The 27,807-nt window shown below is 33.1% G+C and overlaps 1 protein-coding gene and 1 pseudogene across 1 annotated transcript; both read right to left on the bottom strand.

Annotated features, from left to right (window-relative positions):
- Positions 1-8,904: 8,904 nt before the first annotated feature.
- LOC114751127 (very-long-chain aldehyde decarbonylase CER1-like) lies at positions 8,905-13,706 on the bottom strand (annotated as a pseudogene).
- An 8,540-nt stretch (positions 13,707-22,246) lies between these two features.
- On the bottom strand, positions 22,247-23,298 carry LOC114751125 (uncharacterized). The gene is made up of 2 exons (XM_028939789.1): positions 23,026-23,298; positions 22,247-22,936 (listed from the first exon to the last, which is right to left on the bottom strand). Exons 1-2 carry the CDS (start codon positions 23,296-23,298, stop codon positions 22,247-22,249), a joined length of 963 nt encoding a protein of 320 aa, XP_028795622.1.
- Between the last annotated feature and the right edge of the window lie 4,509 nt (positions 23,299-27,807).

The raw sequence follows: 27,807 nt of genomic DNA, 5'->3' as shown, positions 1-27,807 counted from the left end.
TTGATTTAGTTCATGCTGATATTTGGGGACCTTTTTCTATTCCTTCGGTTCAAGGCTATAGATATTTCCTTACTCTTATAGATGATTTTTCACGATATACTTGGATTTTTTTAATGAAAACCAAGTTTGAAACTCGTACTCATGTTATTAACTTCTTTGCCTTAATTCATAATCAATTCTCTATTCCCATAAAAACACTGCGTTCTGATAATGGTGCTGAATTTTGTATGAATGATTTTTATACTTCAAAGGGTGTTATTCACCAAACTTCCTGTGTTTACACACCTCAACAAAATGACATTGTTGCAAGAAAACACCAACATATCTTAAATGTTGCTAGAGCTCTAGTGTTTCAATCAAATATCCCTTTAGCTTATTGGCCCTTTGCTGTATCACATGCTATCTACATAATAAATCGCCTCCCTTCCCCTATTCTTCACAACTTAACACCCTTTGATAAATTGTTCAACACACCACCATCCTATTCCATTTCAAAGTATTTGGTTCCCTCTGTTTTGCTGCAATTGTTTCACCTCATCGTTTAAAATTTGATTCTAGAGCACAAAGATGCATCTTTCTGGGTTTTCCATCAAGTTCAAAGGCTTTTATCTGTCTTGATTTACACACTAATCAAATTTTTCAGTCCCGAGATGTTGTTTTCCATGAGCTTGTCTTTCCCTTCAAAACAGATTCTGCCACATCTCCTCTTTCTCTACCCATTTTACCTTCTATCCAACTCTCTCCATCTTCTTTCTTTGATGATTGTTCCATTTCATCACCTCCTATTCCACATTCAACCACTGACCTATCATCATTCCTCCACCTCCACAAGATACTCCATCTTTATCCGATTCAACATCACCTCTCAATACTGTCCCTCAACCAGTAAGGCGTTCCACTCGGTCTCATAATCCACCAACATATTTGCATGATTATCATTGTGCCCTTATTTCTAATACTAATCAATCATCAGTAAAAGATACTATTCATTATCCTTTATCATCTGTTTTATCATACTCCTCTCTTGCTCCTGCCTATAAACATTTTGCTTTAGCTGTCTCCACCACACTTGACCTGCAAACTTACCACCAAGCAGTCAAACTTTCCCAGTGGCAGGATGCTATGAATGCAGAAATCCAAGCACTTGAACAGAACCAAACTTGGGTTCTTACTTCTCTCCTACCCGGCAAGAAATCAATTGGTTGCAAATGGTTCTTTAAGACTAAGTATAAAGCAAATGGTGACATAGAATGATATAAGGCTCGTCTTGTTGCAAAAGGTTATACACAAACTGAAGGTCTTTATTATTTTGACACCTTTTCTCCAGTTGCTAAGATGACTACTTTCCGCATGTTACTTGCCATTGCTTCTACCAAAAACTGGTTCCTTCACCAGTTAGATGTAAATAATGCTTTCCTTCATGGTGATCTCCATGAAGAGGTATACATGGGCCTTCTAAAGGGATTCATAGCCCCCAAGCCCAATATGGTTTGTAAATTACAGAAATCATTATATGGCTTGAAACAAGCCAGCTGCCAATGGTATTCAAAACTCTCTTCTGCCTTATTATCTTTCTGATCATTCCCTTTTTTACAAAGCTGCTACTGCTTCCTCATTTACAGTTATTCTTGTGTATGTTGATGATCTTATTTTAGCTGGAAATGACATGAATGAGATCAACTCGATTAAGATGCAGCTTGATCAGGCCTTCACTATAAAGGATCTTGGTGAACTCCAGTACTTCCTTGGTCTTAAGCTGGCACGATCCAAGAAGGGCATTTTTCTTTCCCAAAGAAAATTTGCTCTGGAACTTCTTCAAGATACAAGTTATTTGGCCTCCAAACCAGCTTCAACTCTAATGGATCCTCATCTCAAGTTATCCAAAGACAAAGGGGTACCACTGGAAAATCCTCAAACATATCGAAAGCTCATTGGCCGATTATAATACCTTACCACCACACAGCCAGACCTCTGTTTTATCACTCAACAACTTAGCCAGTACATGTCTGACCCTAGAGATCTCCATCTTCAAGCTACACATAGGGTCTTGTGTTACATAAAGGCCTCTCTTGGTGCTGGTTTATTTCTTCCCTCAGATTCTAATTTAAAGTTGAAAGGTTTTAGTGATTCTGACTGGGCTAGCTGCATAGATTCCAGGAGATCTGTAACTGGCTTTGCTATATTCCTCGGTTCTTCTCTTATCTCCTAGAAAGCTAAGAAGCAAGTGACAGTATCTTGTTCTTCATCTAAAGCAGAATATCAAGCTCTTGCCTCTACCACATGCGAGCTACAATGGTTGCTCTATCTTTTGAATGACTTTCATATCTCACATTTGGTTGCTGCCCTTTTATACTATGACAATCAATCTGCTCTCCAGATTGCAGCAAATCCCACTTTCCATGAGAGAACCAAACATATCGAGCTTGATTGTCACCTGGTCAGAGAAAAGCTACAGGCTAAAGTCATCCACCTTCTTCTAGTCAAGCTTGCTAATCAATTAGCTGATGTCTTTACTAAGCCACTTCATCCTACACGCTTCCATGAACTCATTTCCAAGCTTGGCATGAAAAATATCCATGCTCAAGCTTGCGGGGGGTGTCAAGTGTAATACAGGCTTTCTGTTAGATAATTTATATTGTTAGAAATTAGTTACAGTTTGTTATGTGGTTATTACCTGATTCACTTGAATATATATACACACCTTTATCAATAATAAACTCAAGTCATTTTTCCATATTCAGTTACAATCTCTGCATGAAGTTATGGGTACTCAGTTGAAATTTAGCACTGCATATCACCAACAAACTGACATTCAAATAGAAAGAACTATCTAGGCACTAGAAGATATGCTAAGAGCTTGTGTTCTGGACTTTAAGAAAAGCTGGGATTACATCTTGCCATACGTTGAGTTTGCCTACAACAATAGCTATCATACAAGTATTCAAATGGCTCCATACGAAGCATTATACAGTAGAAGGTGTAGATATCCGTTATGTTAGACTGAATTATGTGAAAGGAAGCCATATGGTCTAGATAATTGGTAGATCAAACCTCTGAACAAATCAAAATTATTAAACAGAGACTTCTAGTGGTTTAAAGCAAACAGAAAAGTTAGGCGGATAAGAGAAGGAGGCCGCTAGAATTTGAGGTTGGAGACCATGTTTTGTTAAAAGTGGCACCGATTATAGGCATTGGAAAATCAATGAAAACAAAGAAATTAAGCCCAAAGTTTGTAGGATTATTTGAAATTCTTGCAAAAGTAGGCCCAGTGGCGTATCAGATAGCTCTACCATCATAGTTGAGCAAGTTACACAATGTTTTTCACGTGTCTCAAATGAAAAAGTATCGACCAACCTAGAGCATGTCGCTGAACATGAAGAAGTTGATCTACAAGATGATCTGACTCATGATGTGCGACCCGAACGAATCATTAATAGATAAGAAAGAAGGTTGAGAAATGAAAGTATTTCATTTGTGAAAGTGGTCTGGAAAGGATTTTCACTGTGAGAAGCCACATGGGACGTAGAAGAAGAAATGTGGTGGCAATATCTAGACTTTATACCTCAAGGTAATTATCCAAATTTTGAGGATGAAATTTTATTTACGAGGGGAGAATTGTAACATCCTGAATTTTCTGACCCAAGATGAGCAAAAAAGAGAAAATTCATTAAAATTATTTAATGGCCAAATAAAATTGGAAAAAAATTATAAAATATTAATTTTTAGGGTTTAGAAATATTTTGGAAAATTTATTTCACAAAAATGGCTTAAATAATTTTAATAGATAATTTTAAGAGAAAATGGTTTATTTTCTCAAAAAATTATGAAAAAAGAACTTAGAGATTTATATTTAATTTGAAAATTTTAGGATAATCATCTGAGATAGTAAAGAAGGTAATTGAGGCATAAAATCCTTAAAATAAATTAAAGATTAATCGCGGGAATTAAGTGCTATTTTCTTGGAAAATTCAAGAAAAATAGTTGGGAATTGATTTTTGACCCGGAATTTTTATGAAAATTATTTTACGGATCAAGGAAGCTATTGGATAAAAAAAATCCATATAAAATATTTTGGATTAATTTCTGAGTTTATTTTACATTTCCAAAATGAAGTGAAGGGCATAATGGTCATTTCGCTCTCCCCCACCTTTATTTTCTGCCAACACATCTCTCCCTCTTCGTTTTCGTCGTGCTGAGCTTTGAAGAGAGAGAGAGAGAGAGACCGAGAGTGAGAGTAGAGAGAGAACGAGAAGCTAGAGGAGTGACCGGAGGTAGGGAAGCTTACATGCAAACCGATTAATTGATCAAGGTGAGTCTCTTAAGCATACTTCCATCGTTATTTTCTGCCTTGGGTGGCTGGATGTGAAGTTGATGATGACTTGAGTTTGGATTTAGTGAGAGAAAGTGAGGAAACATGTGAAATAAGCAAGAAGTGTTGTAGATTGAAGCTTGTTTGTTTAAAATGTGGTGTTGCATGTTGATAAATCCGGTTGCATGTGGATTTTCTTCCTGTTTTTTCCAAGGCTGAAACAGGGATTGATGGTTCAAGGAAATGGTTCTAACTTAACGAGAAAATGAAGAGCATAAATGTGTGTATATGACCGAAAGCTTGGTTGTGCATTGTTAGGTATCTAAATGAATGTGTGTATATATATGATGTTAATGGCGTGAGGTGTAATCCTGGGATTTACAATTTTCAGAATTTCAATGGTTGTTGTTTTGCATGTCGTTAGCTTCGGGTTCTTGGTTTTGTGGTTATAGGAATCGGTCTCTATAAGGGTAGAAGAGAATGAGGTAGTAATGTGGAATATATATGTGTATATAAGTGTCAGATTGTTTCAGTTGATTTAAAAAGAAAAAGTTGGTGCGGTGAATATTAACTAATATGGGAGAAAGGTGAAGCTAAGAGTCTAATATATATTTACACTTGGGAGAGTATTTTTCGGTTAGTTGGAGTTTGGGGGAATTAAAGTGGTTAATTTTCTTAAGAGCTTGTAAAGATGGTGGAAAATGGTTTTAAAATCTGGAAATACTTTTCAAATTTTGGGGGGCGTGTGTAGGAGTTCTCTGTCTCTGTTTTATGACTATCAAAACAGATAGCTTGCCATTGGATTAAGGGTGTTGAATTCGGGACATTAGAGGAAGGTGAACGCATACACGGATATAGATGAGGTTACACTTGGAGATTGGAGTTCTAATGCTCTCTAGTATTGTTGTTCTGTGTTTGGCCGAAGGGAGTTTGTATTGGTGTGTGAAGTTGAAGTAATCAAATAGAATAAATGAGATATAATATATATACATATATATATATATATATGAGTGTAGGATTCGGCTAGTTGAGAGAATATATACATATATCTATAGTCGCAGATTTGTATATGTATGTGTGTAGATGCCGTGGGATGCTCATGAAATTGACAGAAATTGGGTAACTTGGAAGCTTGATGGATGCAAGCTTATGCAGGGTAATGTGTTACGGAGAGAACATTCTTTAATATTCTAAATGTTGAGTAATGATTTTAGATCGTTGAATTAAATTTGAATGGCTTAAGTCAATGATGGTGTTAAATTGCTTGGAGTTAATATGGAATTACAAGGTCTAAATTAAGTTAGTTGAATGTGAGGATTATCAAGGTAGCTAAGAACATGGGGAATTGGACTTTGAATTTGAACATGTAGTTATAGTAAATCTGGAAAATTTCCAGACTTGAAATAAAGGGGTCCAAAGGTTTGAAGCGAAATGATAATGATTTCAAGAATGTTTAAATGTGGTGTTAATAGATGAATGGCCATTGGGATATATAATTATCATTTGCAAATTTTAATAGTTTAATTGTGGCTGTTCGAAGTGAGAATTTTGGGGGATTATATAAGTGAATAAATATGAATTTGAATTGTTGTGTGCGCTGATCGTGGAAGTTGGGGTTAGAAAATATTGAATATGAAATTGTTTTTCAGGAGGAGCTTAGGCCATGGGGTCTCATAGAAGGAGTGATTGAAGCATAATTAATATATTTATATATATTTGTTACATGTGTGTTGATTGAGAATGTTATTATTAAGGCCATGAGAAGCAGGAGCTATGACTGGAAATTAAAGAAAAGATTAAGAATGAATTTGGGATGAGAACGAAGATGGTAGTTAAACCTGGAAAAAAAATTTAGATTATAAAGGGTAGCATGAATTGACTGAATTCATTGTTGAGGTTTCCAAATAGGGGATAGAAATTGAAATTGCTTGGCTTAGAAATGAGATAAAATCAATTGGATCAACTGTGTGTGTGTATATACATTATTTTTTTGACCAAAAGAAAAGTAACTGTATGGGTTAAGATAAAGGAGATAACCCTCCAAAGAGAATAGTTTGAATAAGAAAACTTATATAGGATGACTAACTATCAAGTAAGAGTAGAAATTAAAAAAAATTGGGATTTAAGAAAGTCATTAAGTTATAAATTATATTGGATCAACCATTAATGTCCCCTTACTAACATAATATGTTTTGATATCTGCAAAAGCCCACTAAGGAAGCTAAAAGAAAGGAAGAAAGGTTTAATTTTGAAGCAAAAGGCTCAGGTAGTAGTTTTTTCCTACCTTACACTTGTATATGATTGCTACATGTCTGTTTGTGCCATGTGCTATTCCAAAGCATGAGAACATTTAATTCTTAATTCCTTGCATGAGTTATTAGTCGTGATCACGTGCAGCTAAAAGATATAGGGCCTTAAGTGCCTTCATTTGTGCAGCCGTACATGCCATTACAAGCGCTGCCTTATGAGTCATTATTTGTATGCCCTTACGTGCCATTGTATTTCAGCCTTACGTGCCGTTGATTGCGCATTTAGCTATTCAATCTAACTATTGTCATTGCATTTAAATTCTTTATATGCATAGCTTACAAGGTTATGTTCTACTTGGCTTATTTTGCTTGCTTTGTGTGATTTGTATATGTGTTTGATGGAAATTATTGCTACGGGGATTTTTCATAATCTCACCCTCCCTTCCATGATGCATAGCAAGGGCAAGCAACTCCAAGGGTAAGGACGTTGTAAGAGTTGAAGGGGGACATATATGAAGAGCAGGAATGCCTGCTACTTTTTTTACTCATGAAGTAAATTATTTTGGTAGTTAATTAATTGATTTATTTAAATGTTTACGGGCAAGCAACCACCACTTGCTTATGTATATACTATTTTGTATCCTACATAAGGAGGTACAGGTAAGTGCCATTAACTGAGATGGCTAGTGTATATACCTATGTATATATCATTATTATTAAGTCTGTGTGCTTGTGTTATTAGTAATACGGGCAGGGATCAAATGTGAATCACTCATCAGTTTTCAGTTAGTATATGATGTGAAACAATAAAAAAAAATTTACCCAGTTTTTTTTTTCCTAAGACAGAAACCTGATGTTTAGTGATTCACAGTCCTTAAAATCACCCTATTCGTATATAGAAAGTTAGGTTTTGCACACGTCGAAATGTGAAGATGAGATGAAAGGGCTCACAAGTAATGGGCTCGACAATGGAAGAATGATGGTGAGCATGGTAGCGAGAATAGGGGAAATGGTGATGAAGAGCTTTGTGAGGCCAATAATAAAGAAACTCCGCTGGACTAGCATGCAATAAAGCTGTAAGAACTATACCATAAACCTTAGGAAATACACTCTTGATGAGCCTGAAGGAATCACTAACATTACGTCTCTTATTCGCAAATGGATTCGTATGCAAGGTTACAACGTTGTGGATGATTACCATCTTTATCACAAGTATTTGGACTTCATCTTGCCTTATATCAGAGAAGGCAAGATTTCTTGTGCGGAAGACATTGTTGAAGGACTTGAGAATGGGGGTCTCAACATTGGCAAGCGAGTAGTTTCACTTGCTAACCACGACTAGAGAGACAGAATATATATATTTCCCTTCAGTTTCACAGATTTTCTCGGGAAAATAAAATAGCATTTAACTTCTGTGTGTAGAAATGTTTTCTGTGAGAATGTAACATACATAAGATCACTATATGAGATAACACTAAAACTCTCTCACCTACTCGATCTGTTTAAAACTTCAGTGTTTTTGTATTTACTCTTCAAGAAAATTCCTCAAGTATTTATTGTTCCTGTTATTTAACTTACACATTTGACACTAAGGATCAATTATATATATTCCCTCAAAAGGATAAATTAAGGACGTCCGATCCATTGGTTAACTCACTTTCTTCAACTTCTACTACAGTAATGAATTCATTTTAATAATTAATTATATTTGTTTATGTCTTTGTGCCATAAAAAAAGAATAATTAGCATTGTACACTGAGAAATTTATTAATTAATTGAAATTGTTTTCTGCTGGTTGTTGTCATTTTGGAGTAGGACTAGTGGTTTAATTGAATCTTGATTGGTAAACAAACTGAGTAATGTTATTAGAGAACTATTACAGAATGCATATACATGCGACGTTACCCAACAGATATTATACGTAAGCACACGTTCAAACTCCCAAGTCATAACCCTTTTAATTAGAAAGCTTCAGAGACAACTTCTTCAATAATATCCAAGCCCATTGAAATGATTACTCAAACACACGACGACTTAATCGAAGATAGTCTCTTAAAAGGTTGAGAGAACCATATGATGACAATATAACGATATAAATACTATGTTCGAAGTAGTTCGGAACATAGTCTTTATTTCATCACTGTTATATTGTAGGCAGGACTTTTCCTAAATACTACTATATTTAGTCCTAAATATAAAATTTAGTTTGTAGTACAATTTGCTGTCCAATTAGCAAATCTTATATTTAGGACTGAGGGTAATATATCAGTAGTTTAAAATAGAGTCTTTATTTCATCACTATTGTAGGCAGGACTCTTCATTCCTTAATTAGGGAAGACTGCCTCGTCAGTTTGTACATGGAGTGTCCAAAGGTTGGAAACCATGACGAATAGCTGCATCCCATATTTTATGGAGACTAAAAGTCGTAGAGCCACACTCATGTACGTTCCATCCTTCCAAGGCATGCTATGCGCCAAGCACTCATTGCCTTTCTTGGAAGCCAATTCTTCACTTATTGCAAAATGAGATTTCACATGTACAAAATGGAAGCATTAAGTATTAAGCATTTTTGAATATATTGAAGCGTCCATAATTAGACTATTTGTTTGAAACTATTTGCAGAGTACTAACCTCACAGTAATACGTGTTCTTGATTGAAGGAGGGACCCTCATTGCAGGAGTATAGTGGTAGAAGCAATCTTTTCACTTTTTCTTTGGAGGGAATTGAGAAAATGGAATGAATAATGAGCCTTTTGGTGCTTTCATCTGTTCATCTTCATTCCATCCATCTCCCACCAACCATATCTGCAAAGTGTTATTATGTCATCCTAATGAAGGGGGAAAAAGTGAAACAAAACTTCACCAACATCAATCAGTAGTAACAATGTCTTGAAGTTAAAATTTCACCAAATGTATTCACTACCTTCTCATAAGAAGCTGTTGAAAGTGCAAAGCTTTCTTTAGGGTTTGTGTTGAGTCCAGAAGAATCTTCGTTAACTCTTCTTGATATAACGTGGTCACCTGCTCACCAAATTTTGAGATCTTAGTAAATCAGATTGATCCCTTTGGTTTCATAAAGTTTACTAGGCTTTGTCTGTTTCAACTGTCGAATGAAGTTAAAATTAGATGAAGTTTAGGACATGGCTACCTGCACATTTGCCTCACACAAATACTTGGCGATAGAGAAGGAAACCTTATCAAAGTTGCCACGTAGAAGCACCTGACTTGTACCTTTGGGAGTGCTATTCACGACAATAGCAGCGGCTAAGTTACTTCCATCTACAATCTTTACCTTTCGTTTTGGAAACTTTTGAATATATAATTCACCGTATGCATTCAGCTCTTCTTTCTGCATATAATCACACAACAGCCTTAAACATTTCAAAAAAAAAAAAAAAGTAAAATTTTAACAGCTGGAAAATGATGTAAACTGACTTGATTAAGAAGCCCTAGACTGAGCACCTTAACGCCATATGAATCAGCCTCAAGAATAGCCTCTTCGATGATCTTGTTCAGTCTTTTCCTTTGCCTTTCTGAGAAATACTGTATCATACAGAAGGAGAATGTGACCATGATAAAACGTAAAGTGAGTTACAATATGATGTTTAATTATGTTGAATTAACCAAATTCTTACTTGTTTTGTAAATCTTGGTACCACCCATGATTGAAAGTTGAGCTTTTCTAAAGTGTTCCCTTCTGAGACAAAGGTACGACCATAGATCCAAGCCATTAGGTTAAGAACAAATGTGAAGGGCCACAGCAAATGAATATACCATTTGGAGGTTTGAGGATTTGAGGCTAAAGAAGCAAACCCCAAAGGGAGATGATAGATAGAGACAAGCGTTGTTTAGTGGGTCAAGTGAACCACATCTGGCAAGTCCTTTGGCTTCTTCAGAGATATTTCATAAGTATCATCTGAGGATTCATCCACAGTGCCGTAAATGTAGTCATATATTGGCAAAAAAAGGGGGTAATTTGTCCTAAATTTGGTGTGGTGCAATGAGTGAAACCTTCAATGCGGCCACCAATTTACAAATCAGTACACGCTAAAATCAAATTACCGGAAATTTCTTGAATTTATAAACTTGCAATTAGTGAATTACGTGTGGTAATCTTTATCTTTTACTTAAATTTTCAAATATATATATGCAAAATAAGACAGAACCAAAAAGAAAGACTTACGATGGCGTGTAGCAGAGATACTTAAACAAGGGAAAGACAGAGAAGAGCTTCTTCGGGAAGAACTCAAAGTTGCAATGACCCAAGTTGTTCATGAGATCGATGTAAAATATGTAACCAAATATGGAGGCTATGGAGATAGTTCTTGTGAATATCGTTGAAGATATTGGGATCAAGAATAACACGAAATATGCCACAATTTCAGCAAATGGATGAATCACAGCTGTAAAAAGGTAAAACAATAGAAAGAAATTAAAGAAAATTCTTCAGATATAAATATTATAATGTAAAACTCACCGAAAAACATACTATTAATGTAACACGGACTTAGGCCAGCTGTTAAAGGAACTAACGTTGTCATGTATGCCCCAACCCTTATATGAGAAATGAATTAATATTCTTCACTAATTTAGAATAATTAGTCACTTCTTCGTTACAATGGAACCACCACTCTCCAGATCCTATTACAAGGAACTTGACTAATCCAGCCTGAGTTTACTCAAGTCTCTTAAAGGAGGTGGGGGTCTCCTAGCTAGGGTTTTTTCCATGCTCAAGGATCAAACCCAGCACCTCTACTCAGGGGGACAAGTTACCTACCACCTCTCCCAACCCCACTTTGAATAACAAGTATTTTCTACGAATAATAGTGGATTTGCGTCTTTGCATATCAACTTACATAAATTATTTGCTGATCAAACTAAATTATACTATCAAGATTTATAATTTAAACTAAAATATCACCCACCCTCTTTGTTTATGTAGAGAAGGATAAAGATATTTTTATATATGAATGGATAGTTTGAGATGATGAAAATATATATCTTACCAGTTACAGGCTGTGTGACAATGGAAGAATGATGGTGAGAATGATAGCGAGAATAGAGGAAATGGTGATGAAGAGCTCTGTGAAGCCAATAATAAAAAAATTCTACTGGACCAGCACGCAATAAAGCTGTAAGAACTATACCATTTGTTCTCCAATAGGGTAAGTGATGAGGTGCCTCAGGAAATAACATGTAAATTAGGTATAAAACAAGTCAAGATAATAAAATGGGGTCGTCCCTGCAAATTGGCATGAAAGAGTTAAAGAAATGAAGAGAATGAGATTTGAACTTCGAATATTTTTAATCATAACTAAACATTTGTTTTAACTACAGTTTTTTCAAAGGATACCCGCCTTTATGCTTCAATTTGTTTAGATGATGAGCGAAAATGGAGGAGAGAGAAAAGCATAAGAAAATGTTTTATCACCTTGTATTAGAAAGATAAGAGAAAAATCACGGGAAAGAGAAGTAATAAATTTTACAACGACAACAATACCCAAAATGGAAAAAATAAAATATCCGCCCAATAACTAAACGGAAAATTAATATCCAAGTTCCTATAGTTTCACTTGGGTTTTCATTAGGTCCCTATAGTTTTTTTTAGCAGGTCCTTATAGTTTCACCTTATTTTAATTATGCTCTATTTTATTTTTCGTCTATTTAGGTCTATGTTCTCGTGGTTTCAAGTGATTTATAAATAAAAAAAAAAACTCTAGGGACCTGATTAAAAATTAAGTGAAAGTATAAAAACCTGATAAAAAACTTTATACGGAGACCTCATTATAATTAGGACAAACTGTATGGACCAAGCAAAAATCAAGTAAAACTATAAGCACTTGTATTTTATATTGATTTTCAAAAATCACATTTAAGTAATATTTTTCATCATAATTTAAGTTGTACCAGTCGCTTTCTCTATCAACTTGGTCGAACTCAAGGCCTTTATCAACGATCCTGTTGGTGCCTTTAGCAGTTTGATAGCGACAAAAGGAACTCCATATCAGAATGTGTAGCACTCTCACCAAAAGAAATGGGAATATCAGAAAATAATATGGGTCACGCTCCCCGCACGTGACAAGGTGCAGGCTGTGGCTTACCCATGGGACCAATATCAGGTACTTCAGTTATTCCATTATCCTTCATCATATATGCATATCATCAAAACAAAATAATGTGTCAATTTAAGAATATGAATAATCTTGGAACTTTGAATCATTAATATTTAACTACAAAATACAACTTATTGTTTCATACGATGTGTTATTTTAGTTGCATGAGCATGTGTAGCGCCAAATATAGTAATAATAAATTTCTAATGGTGAAAATTGCTGACAAATCCCCACATTGCATAATTTATTTTCCATATGTTCCTAAAATTTATTTAAGGACCTCAGGTCCCCAAAAAAAAAAAATTAAGGACCTATATACAACCCCTCTTCAATCGGTATAATTCTTTTTTAACTACATGTAACCTATCTTTAACTATATGGGAAACAGAAGCGTACATAGCTAAATTGTTACATATAATTCAAGAAGAGTTGAATCAGAGAAGATGCATGGTATGCACCCGTTCAAAAACTGGGGTCTTTAGGTATGCCTTTGGGTAATAAATTTTGCAATCGGAGATTTTTTTTTTAAGCAATATTCCCTTTCCAGTTTCTTGCTAAAATATTTCCTTAAAATTTAGTATATGTGAAGATAATTTCGTGATATGTCACGTTTTTATTGATCATCAATTATTACAATAATGAACTAACATAACTAATATTATTTGAGAGCTATCTCTTTCTTTTATCAGTAATATTACCCTTATAAAACATATATGAGAATAGAACTCATCTCGAACTCAAGCTAAATAAATGGTTAAGAAGCAGATTAAATAAGTTAAACCATGCAGTGCAGTGATAAGGAAAATAACGGCGGAATATAAATAACATATGAAACTGATGGGGCATACGATGAATGCAATTGATCGAATCAAGCGCAAGTGTAGAAGATAAATAAAGATGAAATATCACTAATAATGAAGAGTATATAATATAATGAAGAAGTAAGGAATGAGAAACAATAACAAAAAAAAGAACCTTGAATCTGCCAAGAGGCTTCCAAGGCCAATCTGAGAGAATGCCTGGTTTTGTGGCCATATGTATATCTGGAAGCCATGAATGTCAGTTGTTATAATGCATCAACATGAATTCGAAGGGTTTATATAGAGATCGTTCTGATTGACCAATTTGTCTGTAACCCATTTTGCAATAAATGCACTAAAACAACTAGCACTGGTTTTCATCAACCAATACACACTGTTTCAATTAATAGCCTATTGTTCCATTCATTGAATTGTAGTTTTTCAAAAATTGTGGTCCCTGGCCAGATACGGAATCACGAATCATTGATGGCAAAAATACTTCTTTTATTTTCATTAGGAAATTATGATTAGGAAAAAAAATTATATATCGAGAATGAAATCTCAAAGATAATGTAATTAAACAAATAAATTTACTGTCTCAACATTAACCTAATTAAAGAGTCTCTACTGGGGCCAACTTTTGGAGGAAAAAGAGTCTCTAACCTTCTGCAATTGATGGTTGGGAGAAGACATCAAATAAAAAGCTTTCAAATTGAAGGTGTCCAAACTGAAAGATCTACAGGAATTTTCTAAATTTTCAATTTTTTTCAACGCAAAGAAAAGTTTCGGATTGAAGAAAGAGTTTGACATTCCAATCATAGGTTGGTTTTGAATTTGTCTATACTTTCTACTTGTTTCTTTAATTACATATATAATATTTGTTTCATAATTATGCATGTATTGGGATTAATATTTGAAAAATAACTATATTTTATTGAAATATGTGTAATTAGTAGAAAAAATGGCCAAGATTTCTCTATTCTTTAGTAAAACGATGCATTTGGGTGATCTTAGCAGGGAAAGCGGGTCCGTCATGAATGCATGTCCTTTTAATTAAAAAAAAAAAATATTCATCAAGCAAAATTCCAATGATTTAGGCGTCATTTTACTGGGCAAAAGTATACTTTTAACTTTACGTGAGATTTTATTTTGATTCTTTAATTTTATAAGGGTTACAAATCCCTGAAATTTGACCTCATCCTTATCTTGAAATTCGAAATTGATGGTTTTGACTCTTGAAACCGTTCTTCAGAAACCAAAAGCACTATTTTAAGAACCAAAACTTTTTCGGTGGACTAAAGCAAGATCAAATTTCAGGAAACAAAATCACCGGTTTCAAATTTCATAAACCAAAACAAAATCAAATTTTAGGATTAAAAATGATATTAACCCTTCTATACAATGCCTTTTCAATTCTTCACCCTAATGTCATAAGAGTTAATACAATTTTTGGTCCCTCAAATTTTTTTTATTTTAATTTTAGTCCCTCAAGTTTCAAATTATAAGTTTTAGTCTCTCAAATTTCTTTCCGTCTAAAACATTGGTCCTTATAATTTAACAAAAATCTCAACTATTTTATTCATTAAGAAACCAAAACCCATGGTTTGAAAGTTAATAGATTAAAACCAAAATTCATATAAACTTGAGAGACCAAAAATTATATTAGCTCATACTCATATTTAAATTTTAAATGTTGAATTTTTTTTTTTCTCGGGTACTAATGTGTTAAGTTTGATGCAGCTGTCATATCATTTTAAATTAGATGCGTACTATGTGCATTAATAAAGTATGAGAAATACTACCTCCAATCCTTAATATAAGAGTTAGTTGAATAATTTGAGCAGATTAATGAAGTTAGTTCTGTTAGTTATTTGTAATAAATAGATTTTTTTTTTTTCAAAAATATCCTTGCTATTCAAGTGTATTGACTAAAACTATCATTATTACAAAGACTATCTCAAGAAAAAATGGATAAATATGAGAGACAAAATAGATTGGGATCTTATATTTAAGATCAAAATAAAAATCAAATGAGCTCCTAGTAATTATCTAATAAACCCTATTATTTACAAGACATAAATATTGTGATTTATCACTTATCTCAAATTTTGTGTGATTATACCACTTGGATTCCTATTGGAAGTTACTCCTGAAAAAAATAAAAAAAATTTTTGTTCCCAAATATAAGTCATTTAAACAATTATTAATAATTGTTTTAAAATTGTATTTCTATTCAATTCACGTCATGTAAGAATGATTTATAAATATAAAGATAAAAAATTTTATAATCACAAATTTAGAAAAGTTTATCAGCTAAAATATATTTAACGATTTATTAACTGATTGAAATTTGAAACCGACTTACTAGGACCGGGGTGGTGCAATGCCTACCTTCTTTGAACCATTAACTAATACTCACTCGGTCCTATATATAAGTTTTAAATAATTGAATTATGTTTAACGAACTAAAAATTAAAATTAATTAAAATAATAAATAAGTCAGAAATATATTTTTTTAAAAAAATTTTCCTTTATTTATTAAGAGACTAAATGAGATGCAACAAATGAAAAAATGATGAAAGAGAATATATGGGAGTAATATTAATGAGAGAGAGTGCTAAATGCAGTGGCAAAATAGTAATAAATACTCAAACAAACTTAAAATGAAGCTTATACTTTGGACCACACCCATCTCCAAAAATGAAACTTATATATAGAACCGGAGGGAGTATGCACTAAGAAGTCCTATTTCTAGCATAGGGATACTTATGAATTTGGTGGAGAAAAATAAATACTTTCGGAAAACTTTGCCTCTTTTGATAGATTTGCTTGAATCTTTCCAATCTGGTTCCTACATACGAGTAAGTGTTTCTAGGGGGAAAAAAAAAATTATTCCTTTCCGTTTTGCCAGGAAAAAGAATTTCATTCCAAATATAAGTCGTTTAGAATGTTATTAATATTATTAAATTTTTTTAAAATTTTATTCCCATTTAATTCCTGTTGAAAAGAGAGATAAAGGAAAGTGAGGTAATAATGTCGAGAAAAAGAAGAAAAATGTAATGCAGACACACTTGAAATTTTTAAAAAAAAAAATTTAAAGACATATTGGTCCTATTTATAAGGTATTGAGAGAAATTTTTTTGTATGGATGTACAATTTTACCCGTCATTTATTATTGTGTTGACTTTATTTACATGAGGTATAATGTAAATTAAATAAGAATAAAGTTAGAAAGTTATTAAATTTTAAATGAGAGTTAATAAAGTTTAGAATTTTTTTTGGTATATGTGAAACATGCTGAAAGTATCTTATAAATAAGACCAGAGGTGTATTTTATAACTTAAGCCATCATTTTTCAAGGTAACTTATAACAGCAACCGTTACATATATAGAGGCAAGTACAAAATACGGATAAGGAGGCTTAATAAAAATTGGACTTGAAACACTTTAATCTACTCTAGTCTTATTTATAAAATAAAGAGAAGGCCTTTTTTAGTCCTATTTATAGGGTTATAAGAAAATTTTTTTGTATAAATATATATTTTACCCCCAATGTATTATTGTGTCGATTTTATTTACATAAGGTATAATATATATTAAATAGGACTAAAGTTAAAAAATTATTAAATTTTAAATGAGAGTTAATGAAATTTAAAGTTTTCTTGGTGCGTGTGAAATGTTGGAATTAACTTATAAATCGGTAGAAGAGTACTTAAATTAGATATAAAGAGCTTTTTATCAAATCACTAGATGTGACCACATTTATACCTCGAAAGCAGAGAGCATTACCTTCCTGAAACTTCATTTAATTATGGTGGAGCTGAATTTAGTGTGCTTGATGTACACGGTACTCATCTGTTTTTTATTATAAAATCTAATTTTTTAAATGGGTCTATTTTTTTATAAGATCTTTTTTGAGTTTGTCCAAGCATTTAATGTATTATTATCTATTTTACTCTTAATTTAATGCATTTAATACATTCTCTTTTTTCATTTATCTTATTGTTATTCTCTCGGATTTACCCATTTATTTATAAGTGTATATTTGAAAAAAAATTGTATTTACTACATATTAATTGCTTTTAACTAATTTTAATTGTTTTCTTAAACCACACAATTTAATTAAAAAGATCTTACAATAAAGGACGGAAAGAGCATGGTGTATGGCGTCTAGGCCAAATAAAATATTCTCCCCACTTTCTTACAAGCTGGTACCCCTCGCAATGATATAAAAGTCAGTTGAAATTTTGATTTTGATTTTAAATATAAAATTTTAATTTATTTTTTCCTCAAATTTATAATCTCTTGTTTAAATATATTAAGGGGTTACTAACAAATAATTTTCCTCAAATTTATAATCCACTATATAAATTTATAATCCAGTTATATTTCTTTGAGTATTGAGTTTCAGTCCCAGAGGAGACACTTTTATTAGGAGGGAAAGTCACGGACTCCGAACTGGATTAGTTGGATGATAATATCAAAAATATAAAAAACAAAACAATTGGTTGACCTTCTTATGAAATAGAACCAAAATGAAACCACAAAAGTAGAAAGATGAAGACAAGAGAATGAGAGAACTTTTGTATTTCTTCACTTGCATTACAACACAAATGACATGCCCTATTTATAGGCATAGTCTTACAAATAGGTTACAATTGTTCTTAAATGACAAATAGTGGATAATCAATCCCATGAATGTGAATGGAGGTGAGTTACAAGAGTGAATGGGTAGTGGAGGAGTAATGGATGATGGAGGTAGTGGAAGTTACTTGGAGAAGATGAAGAGGAAGGGGTAAATGGACATCCACACAATATTCATAACACTCCCCCTTGGATGTCCATTATACAAATATGTGCCTCGTTAAAAAACTTCAACTAGGAAAAACCCTGTGGGATAAAAACCTAGAAGAAGAAAAAGAGTACACATTTATTGATATGCTATTAAGTGCTGCCTCATTAAAAACCTTACTAGGAAAAACCCAATGGGATAAAAACCATAGTCAAGGAAAAAAGAGTACAGCATGTGTTAACTCCCCCTCTTGGTAATATCAGTTGATATCTCTGAGTCTACGACATCCGATATCATGAACAAGCTTTTCAAATGTTGTACAAGGAAGTGACTTGGTGAACAAATCTGCTAGATTTTCATTGGAACGGATTTGTCGGACGTCGATTTCACCATCCTTTTGAAGATCATGAGTGAAGAAGAATTTTGGCGAAATATGTTTTGTTCTATCTCCTTTGATGTACCCTTCCTTTAGTTGCGCAATACATGCAGTATTATCTTCATATAGAATTGTCGGGATCATTTTGCTGGAAGACAAGCCACAAGTGGTTCGTATGTGATGTATTATCGATCTTAACCATACACATTCTCTACTTGCTTCATGTATTGCAAGAATTTCTGCATGATTAGATGATGTGGCTGATATGGTTTGTTTCATAGAACGCCATGAAATGGCTGTACCACCATATGTGAACAAATAGCCTGTTTGTGATCTACCGACATGTGGATCAGACAAGAATCCAGCATCTGCATAACCAATGAGGTTAGTTTTGGGTACATTTGAGTAGAATAACCCCATGTCCATAGTACCCCTGAGGTAACGAAGAACGTGCTTAACTCCATTCCAATGTCTTCGTGTTGGTGACGAGCTATACCTTGCTAGTAGGTTAACAGCAAATGATATATCAGGTCGTGTGTGACTAGCAAGATACATGAGTGCACCAATTGCACTAAGGTATGGTACTTCTGGACCAAGTAGTTCTTCATCATTTTCTTGAGGTCTAAAAGGATCTTTATCTTTCTCCAAAGACCTTACAACCATCGGAGTACATAATGGATGTGATTTATCCATATAAAAACGCTTTAAGACCTTTCTTGTATAGGTTTCTTGATACAAAAAGATCCCATTTCTTGAATATTCAATTTGCAATCCAAGACAAAATTTTGTTCTTCCCAAGTCCTTCATTTCAAATTCTTTCTTTAAGCAACCCATAGCTTTTGCAAGCTCTTCAGGAGTTCCAATGATATTTATATCATCAACATAAACCGCAATTATCGCAAACTCATTTCCAGATCTTTTCATAAAAATACATGGGCAAATTGGATCATTCTTGTATCCCTCATCTGACAGATATTTGCTTAAACGGTTATACCACATACGCCCTGATTGCTTCAATCCATACAGAGATTTATTTAACTTAATTGAGTATTGCTCTCGAGAACTTGAATTGTATGCTTCCGGCAACTTGAATCCTTCAGGGAGTTTCATATAAATATCATTGTCAAGTGAGCCGTATAAATAGGCTGTAACAACATCCATCAGACGCAAATCGAGTCCTTCTTTTACTGCCAGACTAATTAAATATCGGAAAGTAGTTGCATCCACCACTGGTGAGTATGTTTCTTCAAAATCGATACCAGGTCTTTGTGTAAATCCTTGGGCAACAAGCCGTGCCTTATGTCTTACAATTTCACCATTTTCATTTCTTTTTCTCACAAAAACCCATTTGTATCCGACTGGTTTTACATCTGCAGGTGTATGGACTACAGGTCCAAACACTTTTCGCTTTTCCAGTGAATTCAATTCAGCCTCAATTGCATCTTTCCATTTTGGCCAATCTTTTCTTTGTTTACATTCACTAATAGACTTTGGTTCATGATCCTCATCATCATTCATCACATCAAGCGCTATATTATATGCAAAAATATCGTCAACATTGACTTCATTTCGATCCCATCGTATTCCATTCATAACATAATTTATTGAGATCTCATCATTTTCGCACATTTCAGGTAGTTGATTTTCTTTTGGAATTGAGACATTAGCATTATCTAATGACTCCTCTTGAATTGCAATTCTTTCTTGATTATCCTCGACTTGGCCATCTACATTTTTAGCTCCTTTTCTCTTTCGAGGATTTTTATCTTTGGAACCAATGGGCCTGCCACGCTTCATGCGTGCTTTAGATTCATTTACAATAGCAGGTTGTCCAACAGGGACATCAATTTTGATAGGAGCATTAGCAGCTGGAACATGTGATTTGGTCACTTTCTTTGGGTCAGTAAATGCGTCTGGCAACTGATTAGCTAACCTTTGTAAATGAATTATCTTTTGAACTTCTAGTTCACATTGTTTTGTACGAGGATCAAGTTGAGATAATGAAACTTCCTTCCAACTAATCTCTTTTTCCAACTGCTTCTTTTCTCCCCCTAATGTTGGAAATTTTGATTCATCAAAATGACAATCGGCAAATCGAGCCGTAAATAAATCTCCTGTTGATGGTTCTAGATATTTTATTATAGAAGGAGATTCATATCCAACATATATTCCCATCCTTCTTTGGGGACCCATCTTAGTACGTTGTGGTGGAGCAATAGGAACATATACTGCACTTCCAAAAATTCTTAGATGGGAGATATTAGGTTCCTGACCAAAAACCAATTGTAAAGGGGAGGACTTGAGATAACTTGTTGGCCTGATACGAATTAATGTTGCTGCATGCAAAATTGCATGTCCCCAAGCATAATTTGGGAGATTTGATCTCATCAGTAATGGTCTTGCAATTAATTGTAGTCGTTTAATTAATGATTCTGCAAGTCCATTTTGTGTATGAACATGTGCTACAGGATGTTCAATATCAATTCCAAGAGACATACAATACTCATTGAAAGCTTGTGAAGTAAATTCACCAGCATTATCCAAACGTATTCTTTTGATTGGATAATCAGGAAAATGTGCTCTTAATCTAATTAGTTGAGCAAGCAACCTTGCAAATGCTAGGTTACGAGAGGATAATAAGCAAACATGTGACCACCTTGTTGATGCATCAATTAAAACCATGAAATATCTAAATGGTCCACATGGTGGGTGTATCAGTCCACAAATATCCCCTTGTATACGTTCTAGAAATGTGAGAGACTCACTTTCTATTTTTGCTGGTGATGGTCGAATGATTAACTTTCCTTTAGAACATGCAGCACATGAGAAAACATGTGATTGTGGAATCTGTTGACTTTTCAGTGAATGTCCACATGAATTCTCAATTATTTTTCGCATCATAATAGTCCCGGGATGGCCTAACCGGTCATGCCAAATGTTAAATTTATTCTCACTTGTAAACTTCTGGTTTACAATAGCATGTGTTTCAATTGTGCTAATACGTGTGTAGTATAAGCCTGAAGAAAAGGCAGGTAATTTTTCTAGAATGCATTTCTTATCAGAAATTAAGTTTGTGATAACCAAGTATTCTTGATTTCCTTCATTTATTGTTTCAACATGATATCCATTTCTGCGGATATCCTTGAAGCTCAATAAATTTCTATTAGACTTGGTAGAGTAAAATGCATTATCAATATGTAATTTTGTTCCTTCAGGTAGTAATACATCAGCTCTTCCAGAGCCTTCAATGAGATTTATACTTCCAGATATAGTCTGAACATTGGCTTCTCGCATTACCAGAGAAGAGAAATATTTCTCATTTCTGAGTATTGTGTGAGTTGTTGCACTATCAACGAGACACAAATCTTCATTATTGATGTCAATAATGGTCATTCTTCATGAAAAAAAACATAGGAAAAGATTAAAAAGAAAACATTATTAATAAAAGAAAATATAATTTTATCATGAATAAAAACTCATAATTATATTTATTTTGGGGGTAATAACCTTACAAGTACAGAATTTATTGTGGTAGGTGAAAGAGCACACTTATAAGCAAAACATGAAAATATGCTTAATTATAGAAACTCAATTACATCAAGATGACTCATTTTTTAACACTTCCATCACCAATTAAGTGATCAATTCTTCCATCAGGATCGTCAAAGAAATCAGCAACATCCAAATGAGTAACATCCATGTTGCCATAATCAGAATCGCCTTCTTCTCCTACAAAATTTGTTTCCACCTTTGGCTCTTTGCCTTTATTTTTATTCTTATTCTTATTTTTCAGCGATTCTTGATAGAGGTCAACCAAATGCTTTGGCGTACGACAGGTACGAGACCAATGACCCTTGCCACCACAACGATAACAAAGATTTTCAACATGATTATTATTTCCACTAGATTCTTTTTGGTGATGCTCATCATTATTTGCCCACTTCTGGTGGGAACGACCACCTCCACGACCACGGCCACGTCCACGGCTACGCCCATGGCCACGACCACGACCCCGTCCACGTCCACGACCATGGCCACGGGTTGATTCAGTTGCCACTACATTCGCTTCTGGGAATGGAGTGGAGCCAGTAGGACGGGATTCATGATTCCTCATTAAAAGCTCATTATTTTGCTCAGCCACAAGCAAGCAAGAAATTAATTCAGAATATTTTTTGAAACCTTTCTCACGGTATTGCTGCTGCAGGAGCACATTGGATGCATGAAATGTGGAAAATGTTTTTTCTAACATATCTTCATCAGTGATCTTTCTCCACATAATTTCAGTTGAGAACTGATTCTAAACATTGCAGAATTATATTCGATCACAGATTTAAAGTCTTGTAAACGTAAATGCATCCAGTCATAACGAGCTTTAGGAAGGATTACAGTTTTCTGATGGTCATACCTCTCCTTTAAATTGTTCCAAAGAACAAGTGGATCTTTTACGGTCAAATATTCAGTCTTGAGCCCCTCATGCAAATGGTGACGTAAAAAGATCATGGCTTTGGCTTTATCTTGGTTGGATGCTTGGTTGCCTTCCTTGATTGTGTCTCCTAGACCATTGGCATTTAGATGGATTTCCGCATCTAATATCCATGATAAATAATTCTTTCCAATAATGTCAAGAGCCACAAACTCAAGTTTCGTGAGATTTGACATGATGATACTATCATATAAAAAGTTAAATGAAAATTAATATTAAGAGAATAGAATAGTTATGAAACAAATCAATGTGAATAAGAAAATGGAATAATTATAAAACAAACCATTATAGAATGATATAGAAATTTACCTTCTAGTTGATTAGCCTTACTACAACACCTTCCGATTACAAGAGCGCTTCGTGCTGATAACGTCTTATGAAATAGAACCAAAATGAAACCACAAAAGTAGAAAGATGAAGACAAGAGAATGAGAGAACTTTTGTATTTCTTCACTTGCATTACAACACAAATGACATGCCCTATTTATAGGCATAGTCTTACAAATAGGTTGCAATTGTTCTTAAATGACAAATAGTGGATAATCAATCCCATGAATGTGAATGGAGGTGAGTTACAAGAGTGAATGGGTAGTGGAGGAGTAATGGATGGTGGAGGTAGTGGAAGTTACTTGGAGAAGATGAAGAGGAAGGGGTAAATGGACATCCACACAATATTCATAACAGACCTCTTGTAGTCGTTTATTAAGCACTATAAGTGTTCAATTTCTTTGAAAACGCATCCTGTTGCGCTTCATCAGGGGAAATCTACATAAGGAGTTTCTTTTTCTTAAAAGAAATTGAAATCTTATAATGTCGTTTGGCATGACAGATTAAGGATGAGAGGTAGACATTGAGATTAAAAAAACTCACTGAAAAATATTTAGTATATATGATTGCTTATCAGTTAGGATTAGACAAACCCATATAGCTGGGATTGAAAAATATCATGGAGGGAGGTGATATTCTCCAATTATAGGTTTGCTCAATCCCAAATAACAAACAATCCCCTCATAATAAACACTCCTTTAATAATATTTTTCAATCACAATCCCAATTTCTACCCAAACAAAAACATAGTGCTTTCTCCCAAAAAAGCCACAGGAGGCATTCCCCCCAATTAAAAAAAAAAAAAAAAACCTCCCCCGACAAGATCATGCCGGAACTGCCGAACCCATCCTCTCCATTTTCTTTATTTTTCCCTTTCTTTTCTCTTCTTGCCCAACCGTGCAATCCCCATCACATATACAATCTTCTTCCCACCCACGGTCTCCAACACCCCCCCAGGAAAAAAAATTTTCATTATTTATGTCTTTTTATTAGGGCTTAGTGGAAGTTTTCTGCTCGCGTAGGTGATGTTGTTAATAAAAGAAACCTAACATTAATATATATATATATATATATAAAGTCAAAAAATAAATACTCCTCCGGTCCTAAATGTAAGACCCTTATACACACTAGTATAAGGGTCTTACATTTAGGACCGGAGGAGTATTTGTTTACTATTAAAATGAAAAGACAATTTTCCGGGGTTATGCTTGCAACTTGATATAATATATTGTTGCTTTTTCGCAAAACCCTGTCCAGTAGTGCACACTGAATTCTCAGCATGAAAATTGACATAAATAGGGTGAGAAGACTTCTTCAATGTCTAGTTGGTTAAGAAATAAAAAATAAGCAAGACTTCGTTTTCAATTTTGGAAGTTTTCCTGGTGGTTGATAATTCATTGTTTTAATATATAGATTTATATTAATATAGAAAATAGGGCAAAATAAATATGTACTCAAGTACACATATTGTGAAAATAAACTTGGCTTTAATTTCTTGGAAAAAAAGAAAGAGAGCAGACACATTGATGATCTGTAACTAAGTATTTAATTCGTACCTTCATCAACTAGATACCAATATCACGTGATAATATAATTGCTGAAATGCCATACAAGAGAACAAATTGGCTTCATCTTAAGACTAAAAAATTGGTTTCAAAAGTTGTGTAGATTTTTGTATTTACTAAGGCAACTGTTGCATCATTATATGTCCTTGCGCGCGCGCGCGCGCGCGGCCACACACACACACACACATATATCCCAGGTTGATTCCAAATAATATTTAGTACCATGCAATATTTTGATGTGAAACTAAATAAAGTATTTGATATATGTCTAAGATAATATTATTCTTTGTTTGGTAATGTTTTTTATTTTAACAACGGATAAGATAAAAATTGACTCCATTGCCAGAAATGTTCTTTAGTGAAAAATATAATATATTTAATTAAATATATTATAATATGTTAAGTTTTTGATAAAGATTTAAAGGATTAAGATGTAAATTTATCCTGAAAGTTTTTGTTCAAGAATGCTTAGCATTTGAATTTTTTTTTGGCGCAAATTTGCCTCTAAAATTTTAAATCATAGCAACTTTACTTTCTAATGTTAAAAATATTAACAGTCAATATTACTATTTTAACAGTTAATGTTATTTTTTGGGTTAAGGGTCAAAAATGCTTATGAAAATTACCAAAAGCTCACCCAACACCATAAAATTTTTTTGGATTCAAATCTATCAATCCAAGTTTAAAAAGAGGTCAATAATATCATTGCCGTTAATATTCATTTTTTTAGTAGTAGGACCCACAATTTTTTTAATGAAATTACTAAAATACCCCCAATTAAAATAAAAAAGTTAAGGGTCAAAAATACCCATGAACTTGCATTGAAAGTTCACAAAATATCATATAATTTTTAATGAAAGCATGAAAATACCCCGAATCTCAAAAGGCTATTGCATTAGAATGTGTTAGAGATTATTAATTATAATAAATTTTTATAATTAAAATAACTCGTGAAAAAAATTAAACTTAAATTGAATTGCTCTTTGAATATAAGTTATTTATATTCCCAATCATTTCTTTTAATAGGCATTATAGGTATCTTTTAAAAATAAGTTGTTTGTATCAACCACATATGAAGTTATGCTTATCCTCTAGTCTATGTTATCAAATTTAACGATTAATTTGAATTCTTTTTTACATTTATATTTAATTCTTTGAGAGAATTTAAAGCCACTTTTGATAATGAAACCCATTATTCTTAATAAAAGTACCAAAATATTCCTAGTAAAGGGGGAAAAAAAACAGAAACCACCATCTTCTTTTAACCTGCTGATGTTCCTTTTGGCTCATCTTTTTTTTAAGTAAAAAGCCCGTCTTTTTATAAGATGGATTCATATTCTTTATTTTAATTAAACTTTAGAGCGCCCTCATTTTTCCCCCGTAGAATTAAGTAATTTTTTTAAAATTGAATTAAAAATATGAAAAAAATCAAATGAATACTAATCAAAGGATTAAAATGTAAACATTTATTTTTTTTAACTTTATTTAACAATTCTCTGGAGTTAAACCACTCCGGGATAAGCAATAATGATGTTAAAATATAAAACATGATAAGTTACAAAAAGATATTTAATTATTATGTATAAATTTATCCTATTAAAATATTTTGAGCCATAACAATTAATATAATAACTATAACAATTTTCTGATTTTTATAAAAAAAGAAAAAATTGTTGCTCAAGAAAAAAATTTATTAAGAAGAATTAATAATCTTTTTTAATTATAAAGATTGGGAAATAAAAATTTATTATAATTAATAATCTCTAACACACTCTAATGGAATAACCCTTCAAGATTTGGATATTCTTGTACTTTTATTAAAATTATATGGTGTTAGGTAAACTTTTGGTATAAGTTCATGGGTATTTTTTATTTTTAACTTTTTTATTGGGGGTATTTTAGTGTTTTTATTAAAAAATAATGGGTCCCACTGCTAAAAAAAATAGATGTTAATGGTACTGGCATTATTGACCTCTTTTTCAACTTCCATTGGTAGATTTGAACCCAGAGAAAGTTCATAGTGTTAGGTGAGCTTTTGGTATATTTTTATGAATATTCTTGACCCTTAACCGTTAACTTCTTAATAGTATAAGATAAAATTGCTATGATTTTAAATTTTCATGATAAATTTGAATAAAAAAATTCTGAACACCAAGCACTTCAGAGTGAAAATTCCAGAGCAAATTTATAACTAAACCCAAATATAAATTCATCGACATTATGTCAAAAAACTGTTCATTTCAACGGCTCTGCGTTATATATCCCGCTTACTCCCTTCATTACTATGAGTTAAATCTACAAGAACATGAATATTCAAGTACGAACTAGAAAATACATTATATTATATTAATCAATTATTTGTTACAGCTGGAAGGCAAACAATGCTTTGTGCTTTCAAATTTGATTGGTGAAGAGCATTATAATTAAAACATTGGTTTAATTTATTCTCCATGGCCTCATCATAATGAAAGAAGACTAATCAGAACTCCTTTTTGTTTTATTTAATAGAGGCACAAGCACTAATCACTTGAAATTACAAGTGAAATTAAAATTATAACCACCTACTTACAAGAAAGTATTCATACTCCAAAGTAAATAAAATAGTAGAAATGCAAATGACACAACTTTTGCGGTTAGACCAAAATTGGGTCAACACGTAATTTTGAAACAATTTGAGTCGAAAGGGTAGTTATAAAATTTATGTTCGAAATTAAAAAAAAACTTAAAAATTCATGAAAAATAGAGAAAAATTTTTCAAGTTATACGTGAGGCTCATGAGTCCCCAAAAATCAA

This window comes from Neltuma alba, unplaced genomic scaffold (assembly GCF_004799145.2).
Source record: "Neltuma alba isolate B1F8T4 unplaced genomic scaffold, ASM479914v2 tig00006763_pilon, whole genome shotgun sequence".
Taxonomy (NCBI): domain Eukaryota; kingdom Viridiplantae; phylum Streptophyta; class Magnoliopsida; order Fabales; family Fabaceae; genus Neltuma; species Neltuma alba.
Note: the sequence above shows the minus strand (reverse complement) of the source record. Positions and strands in the feature narration are given on the sequence as shown.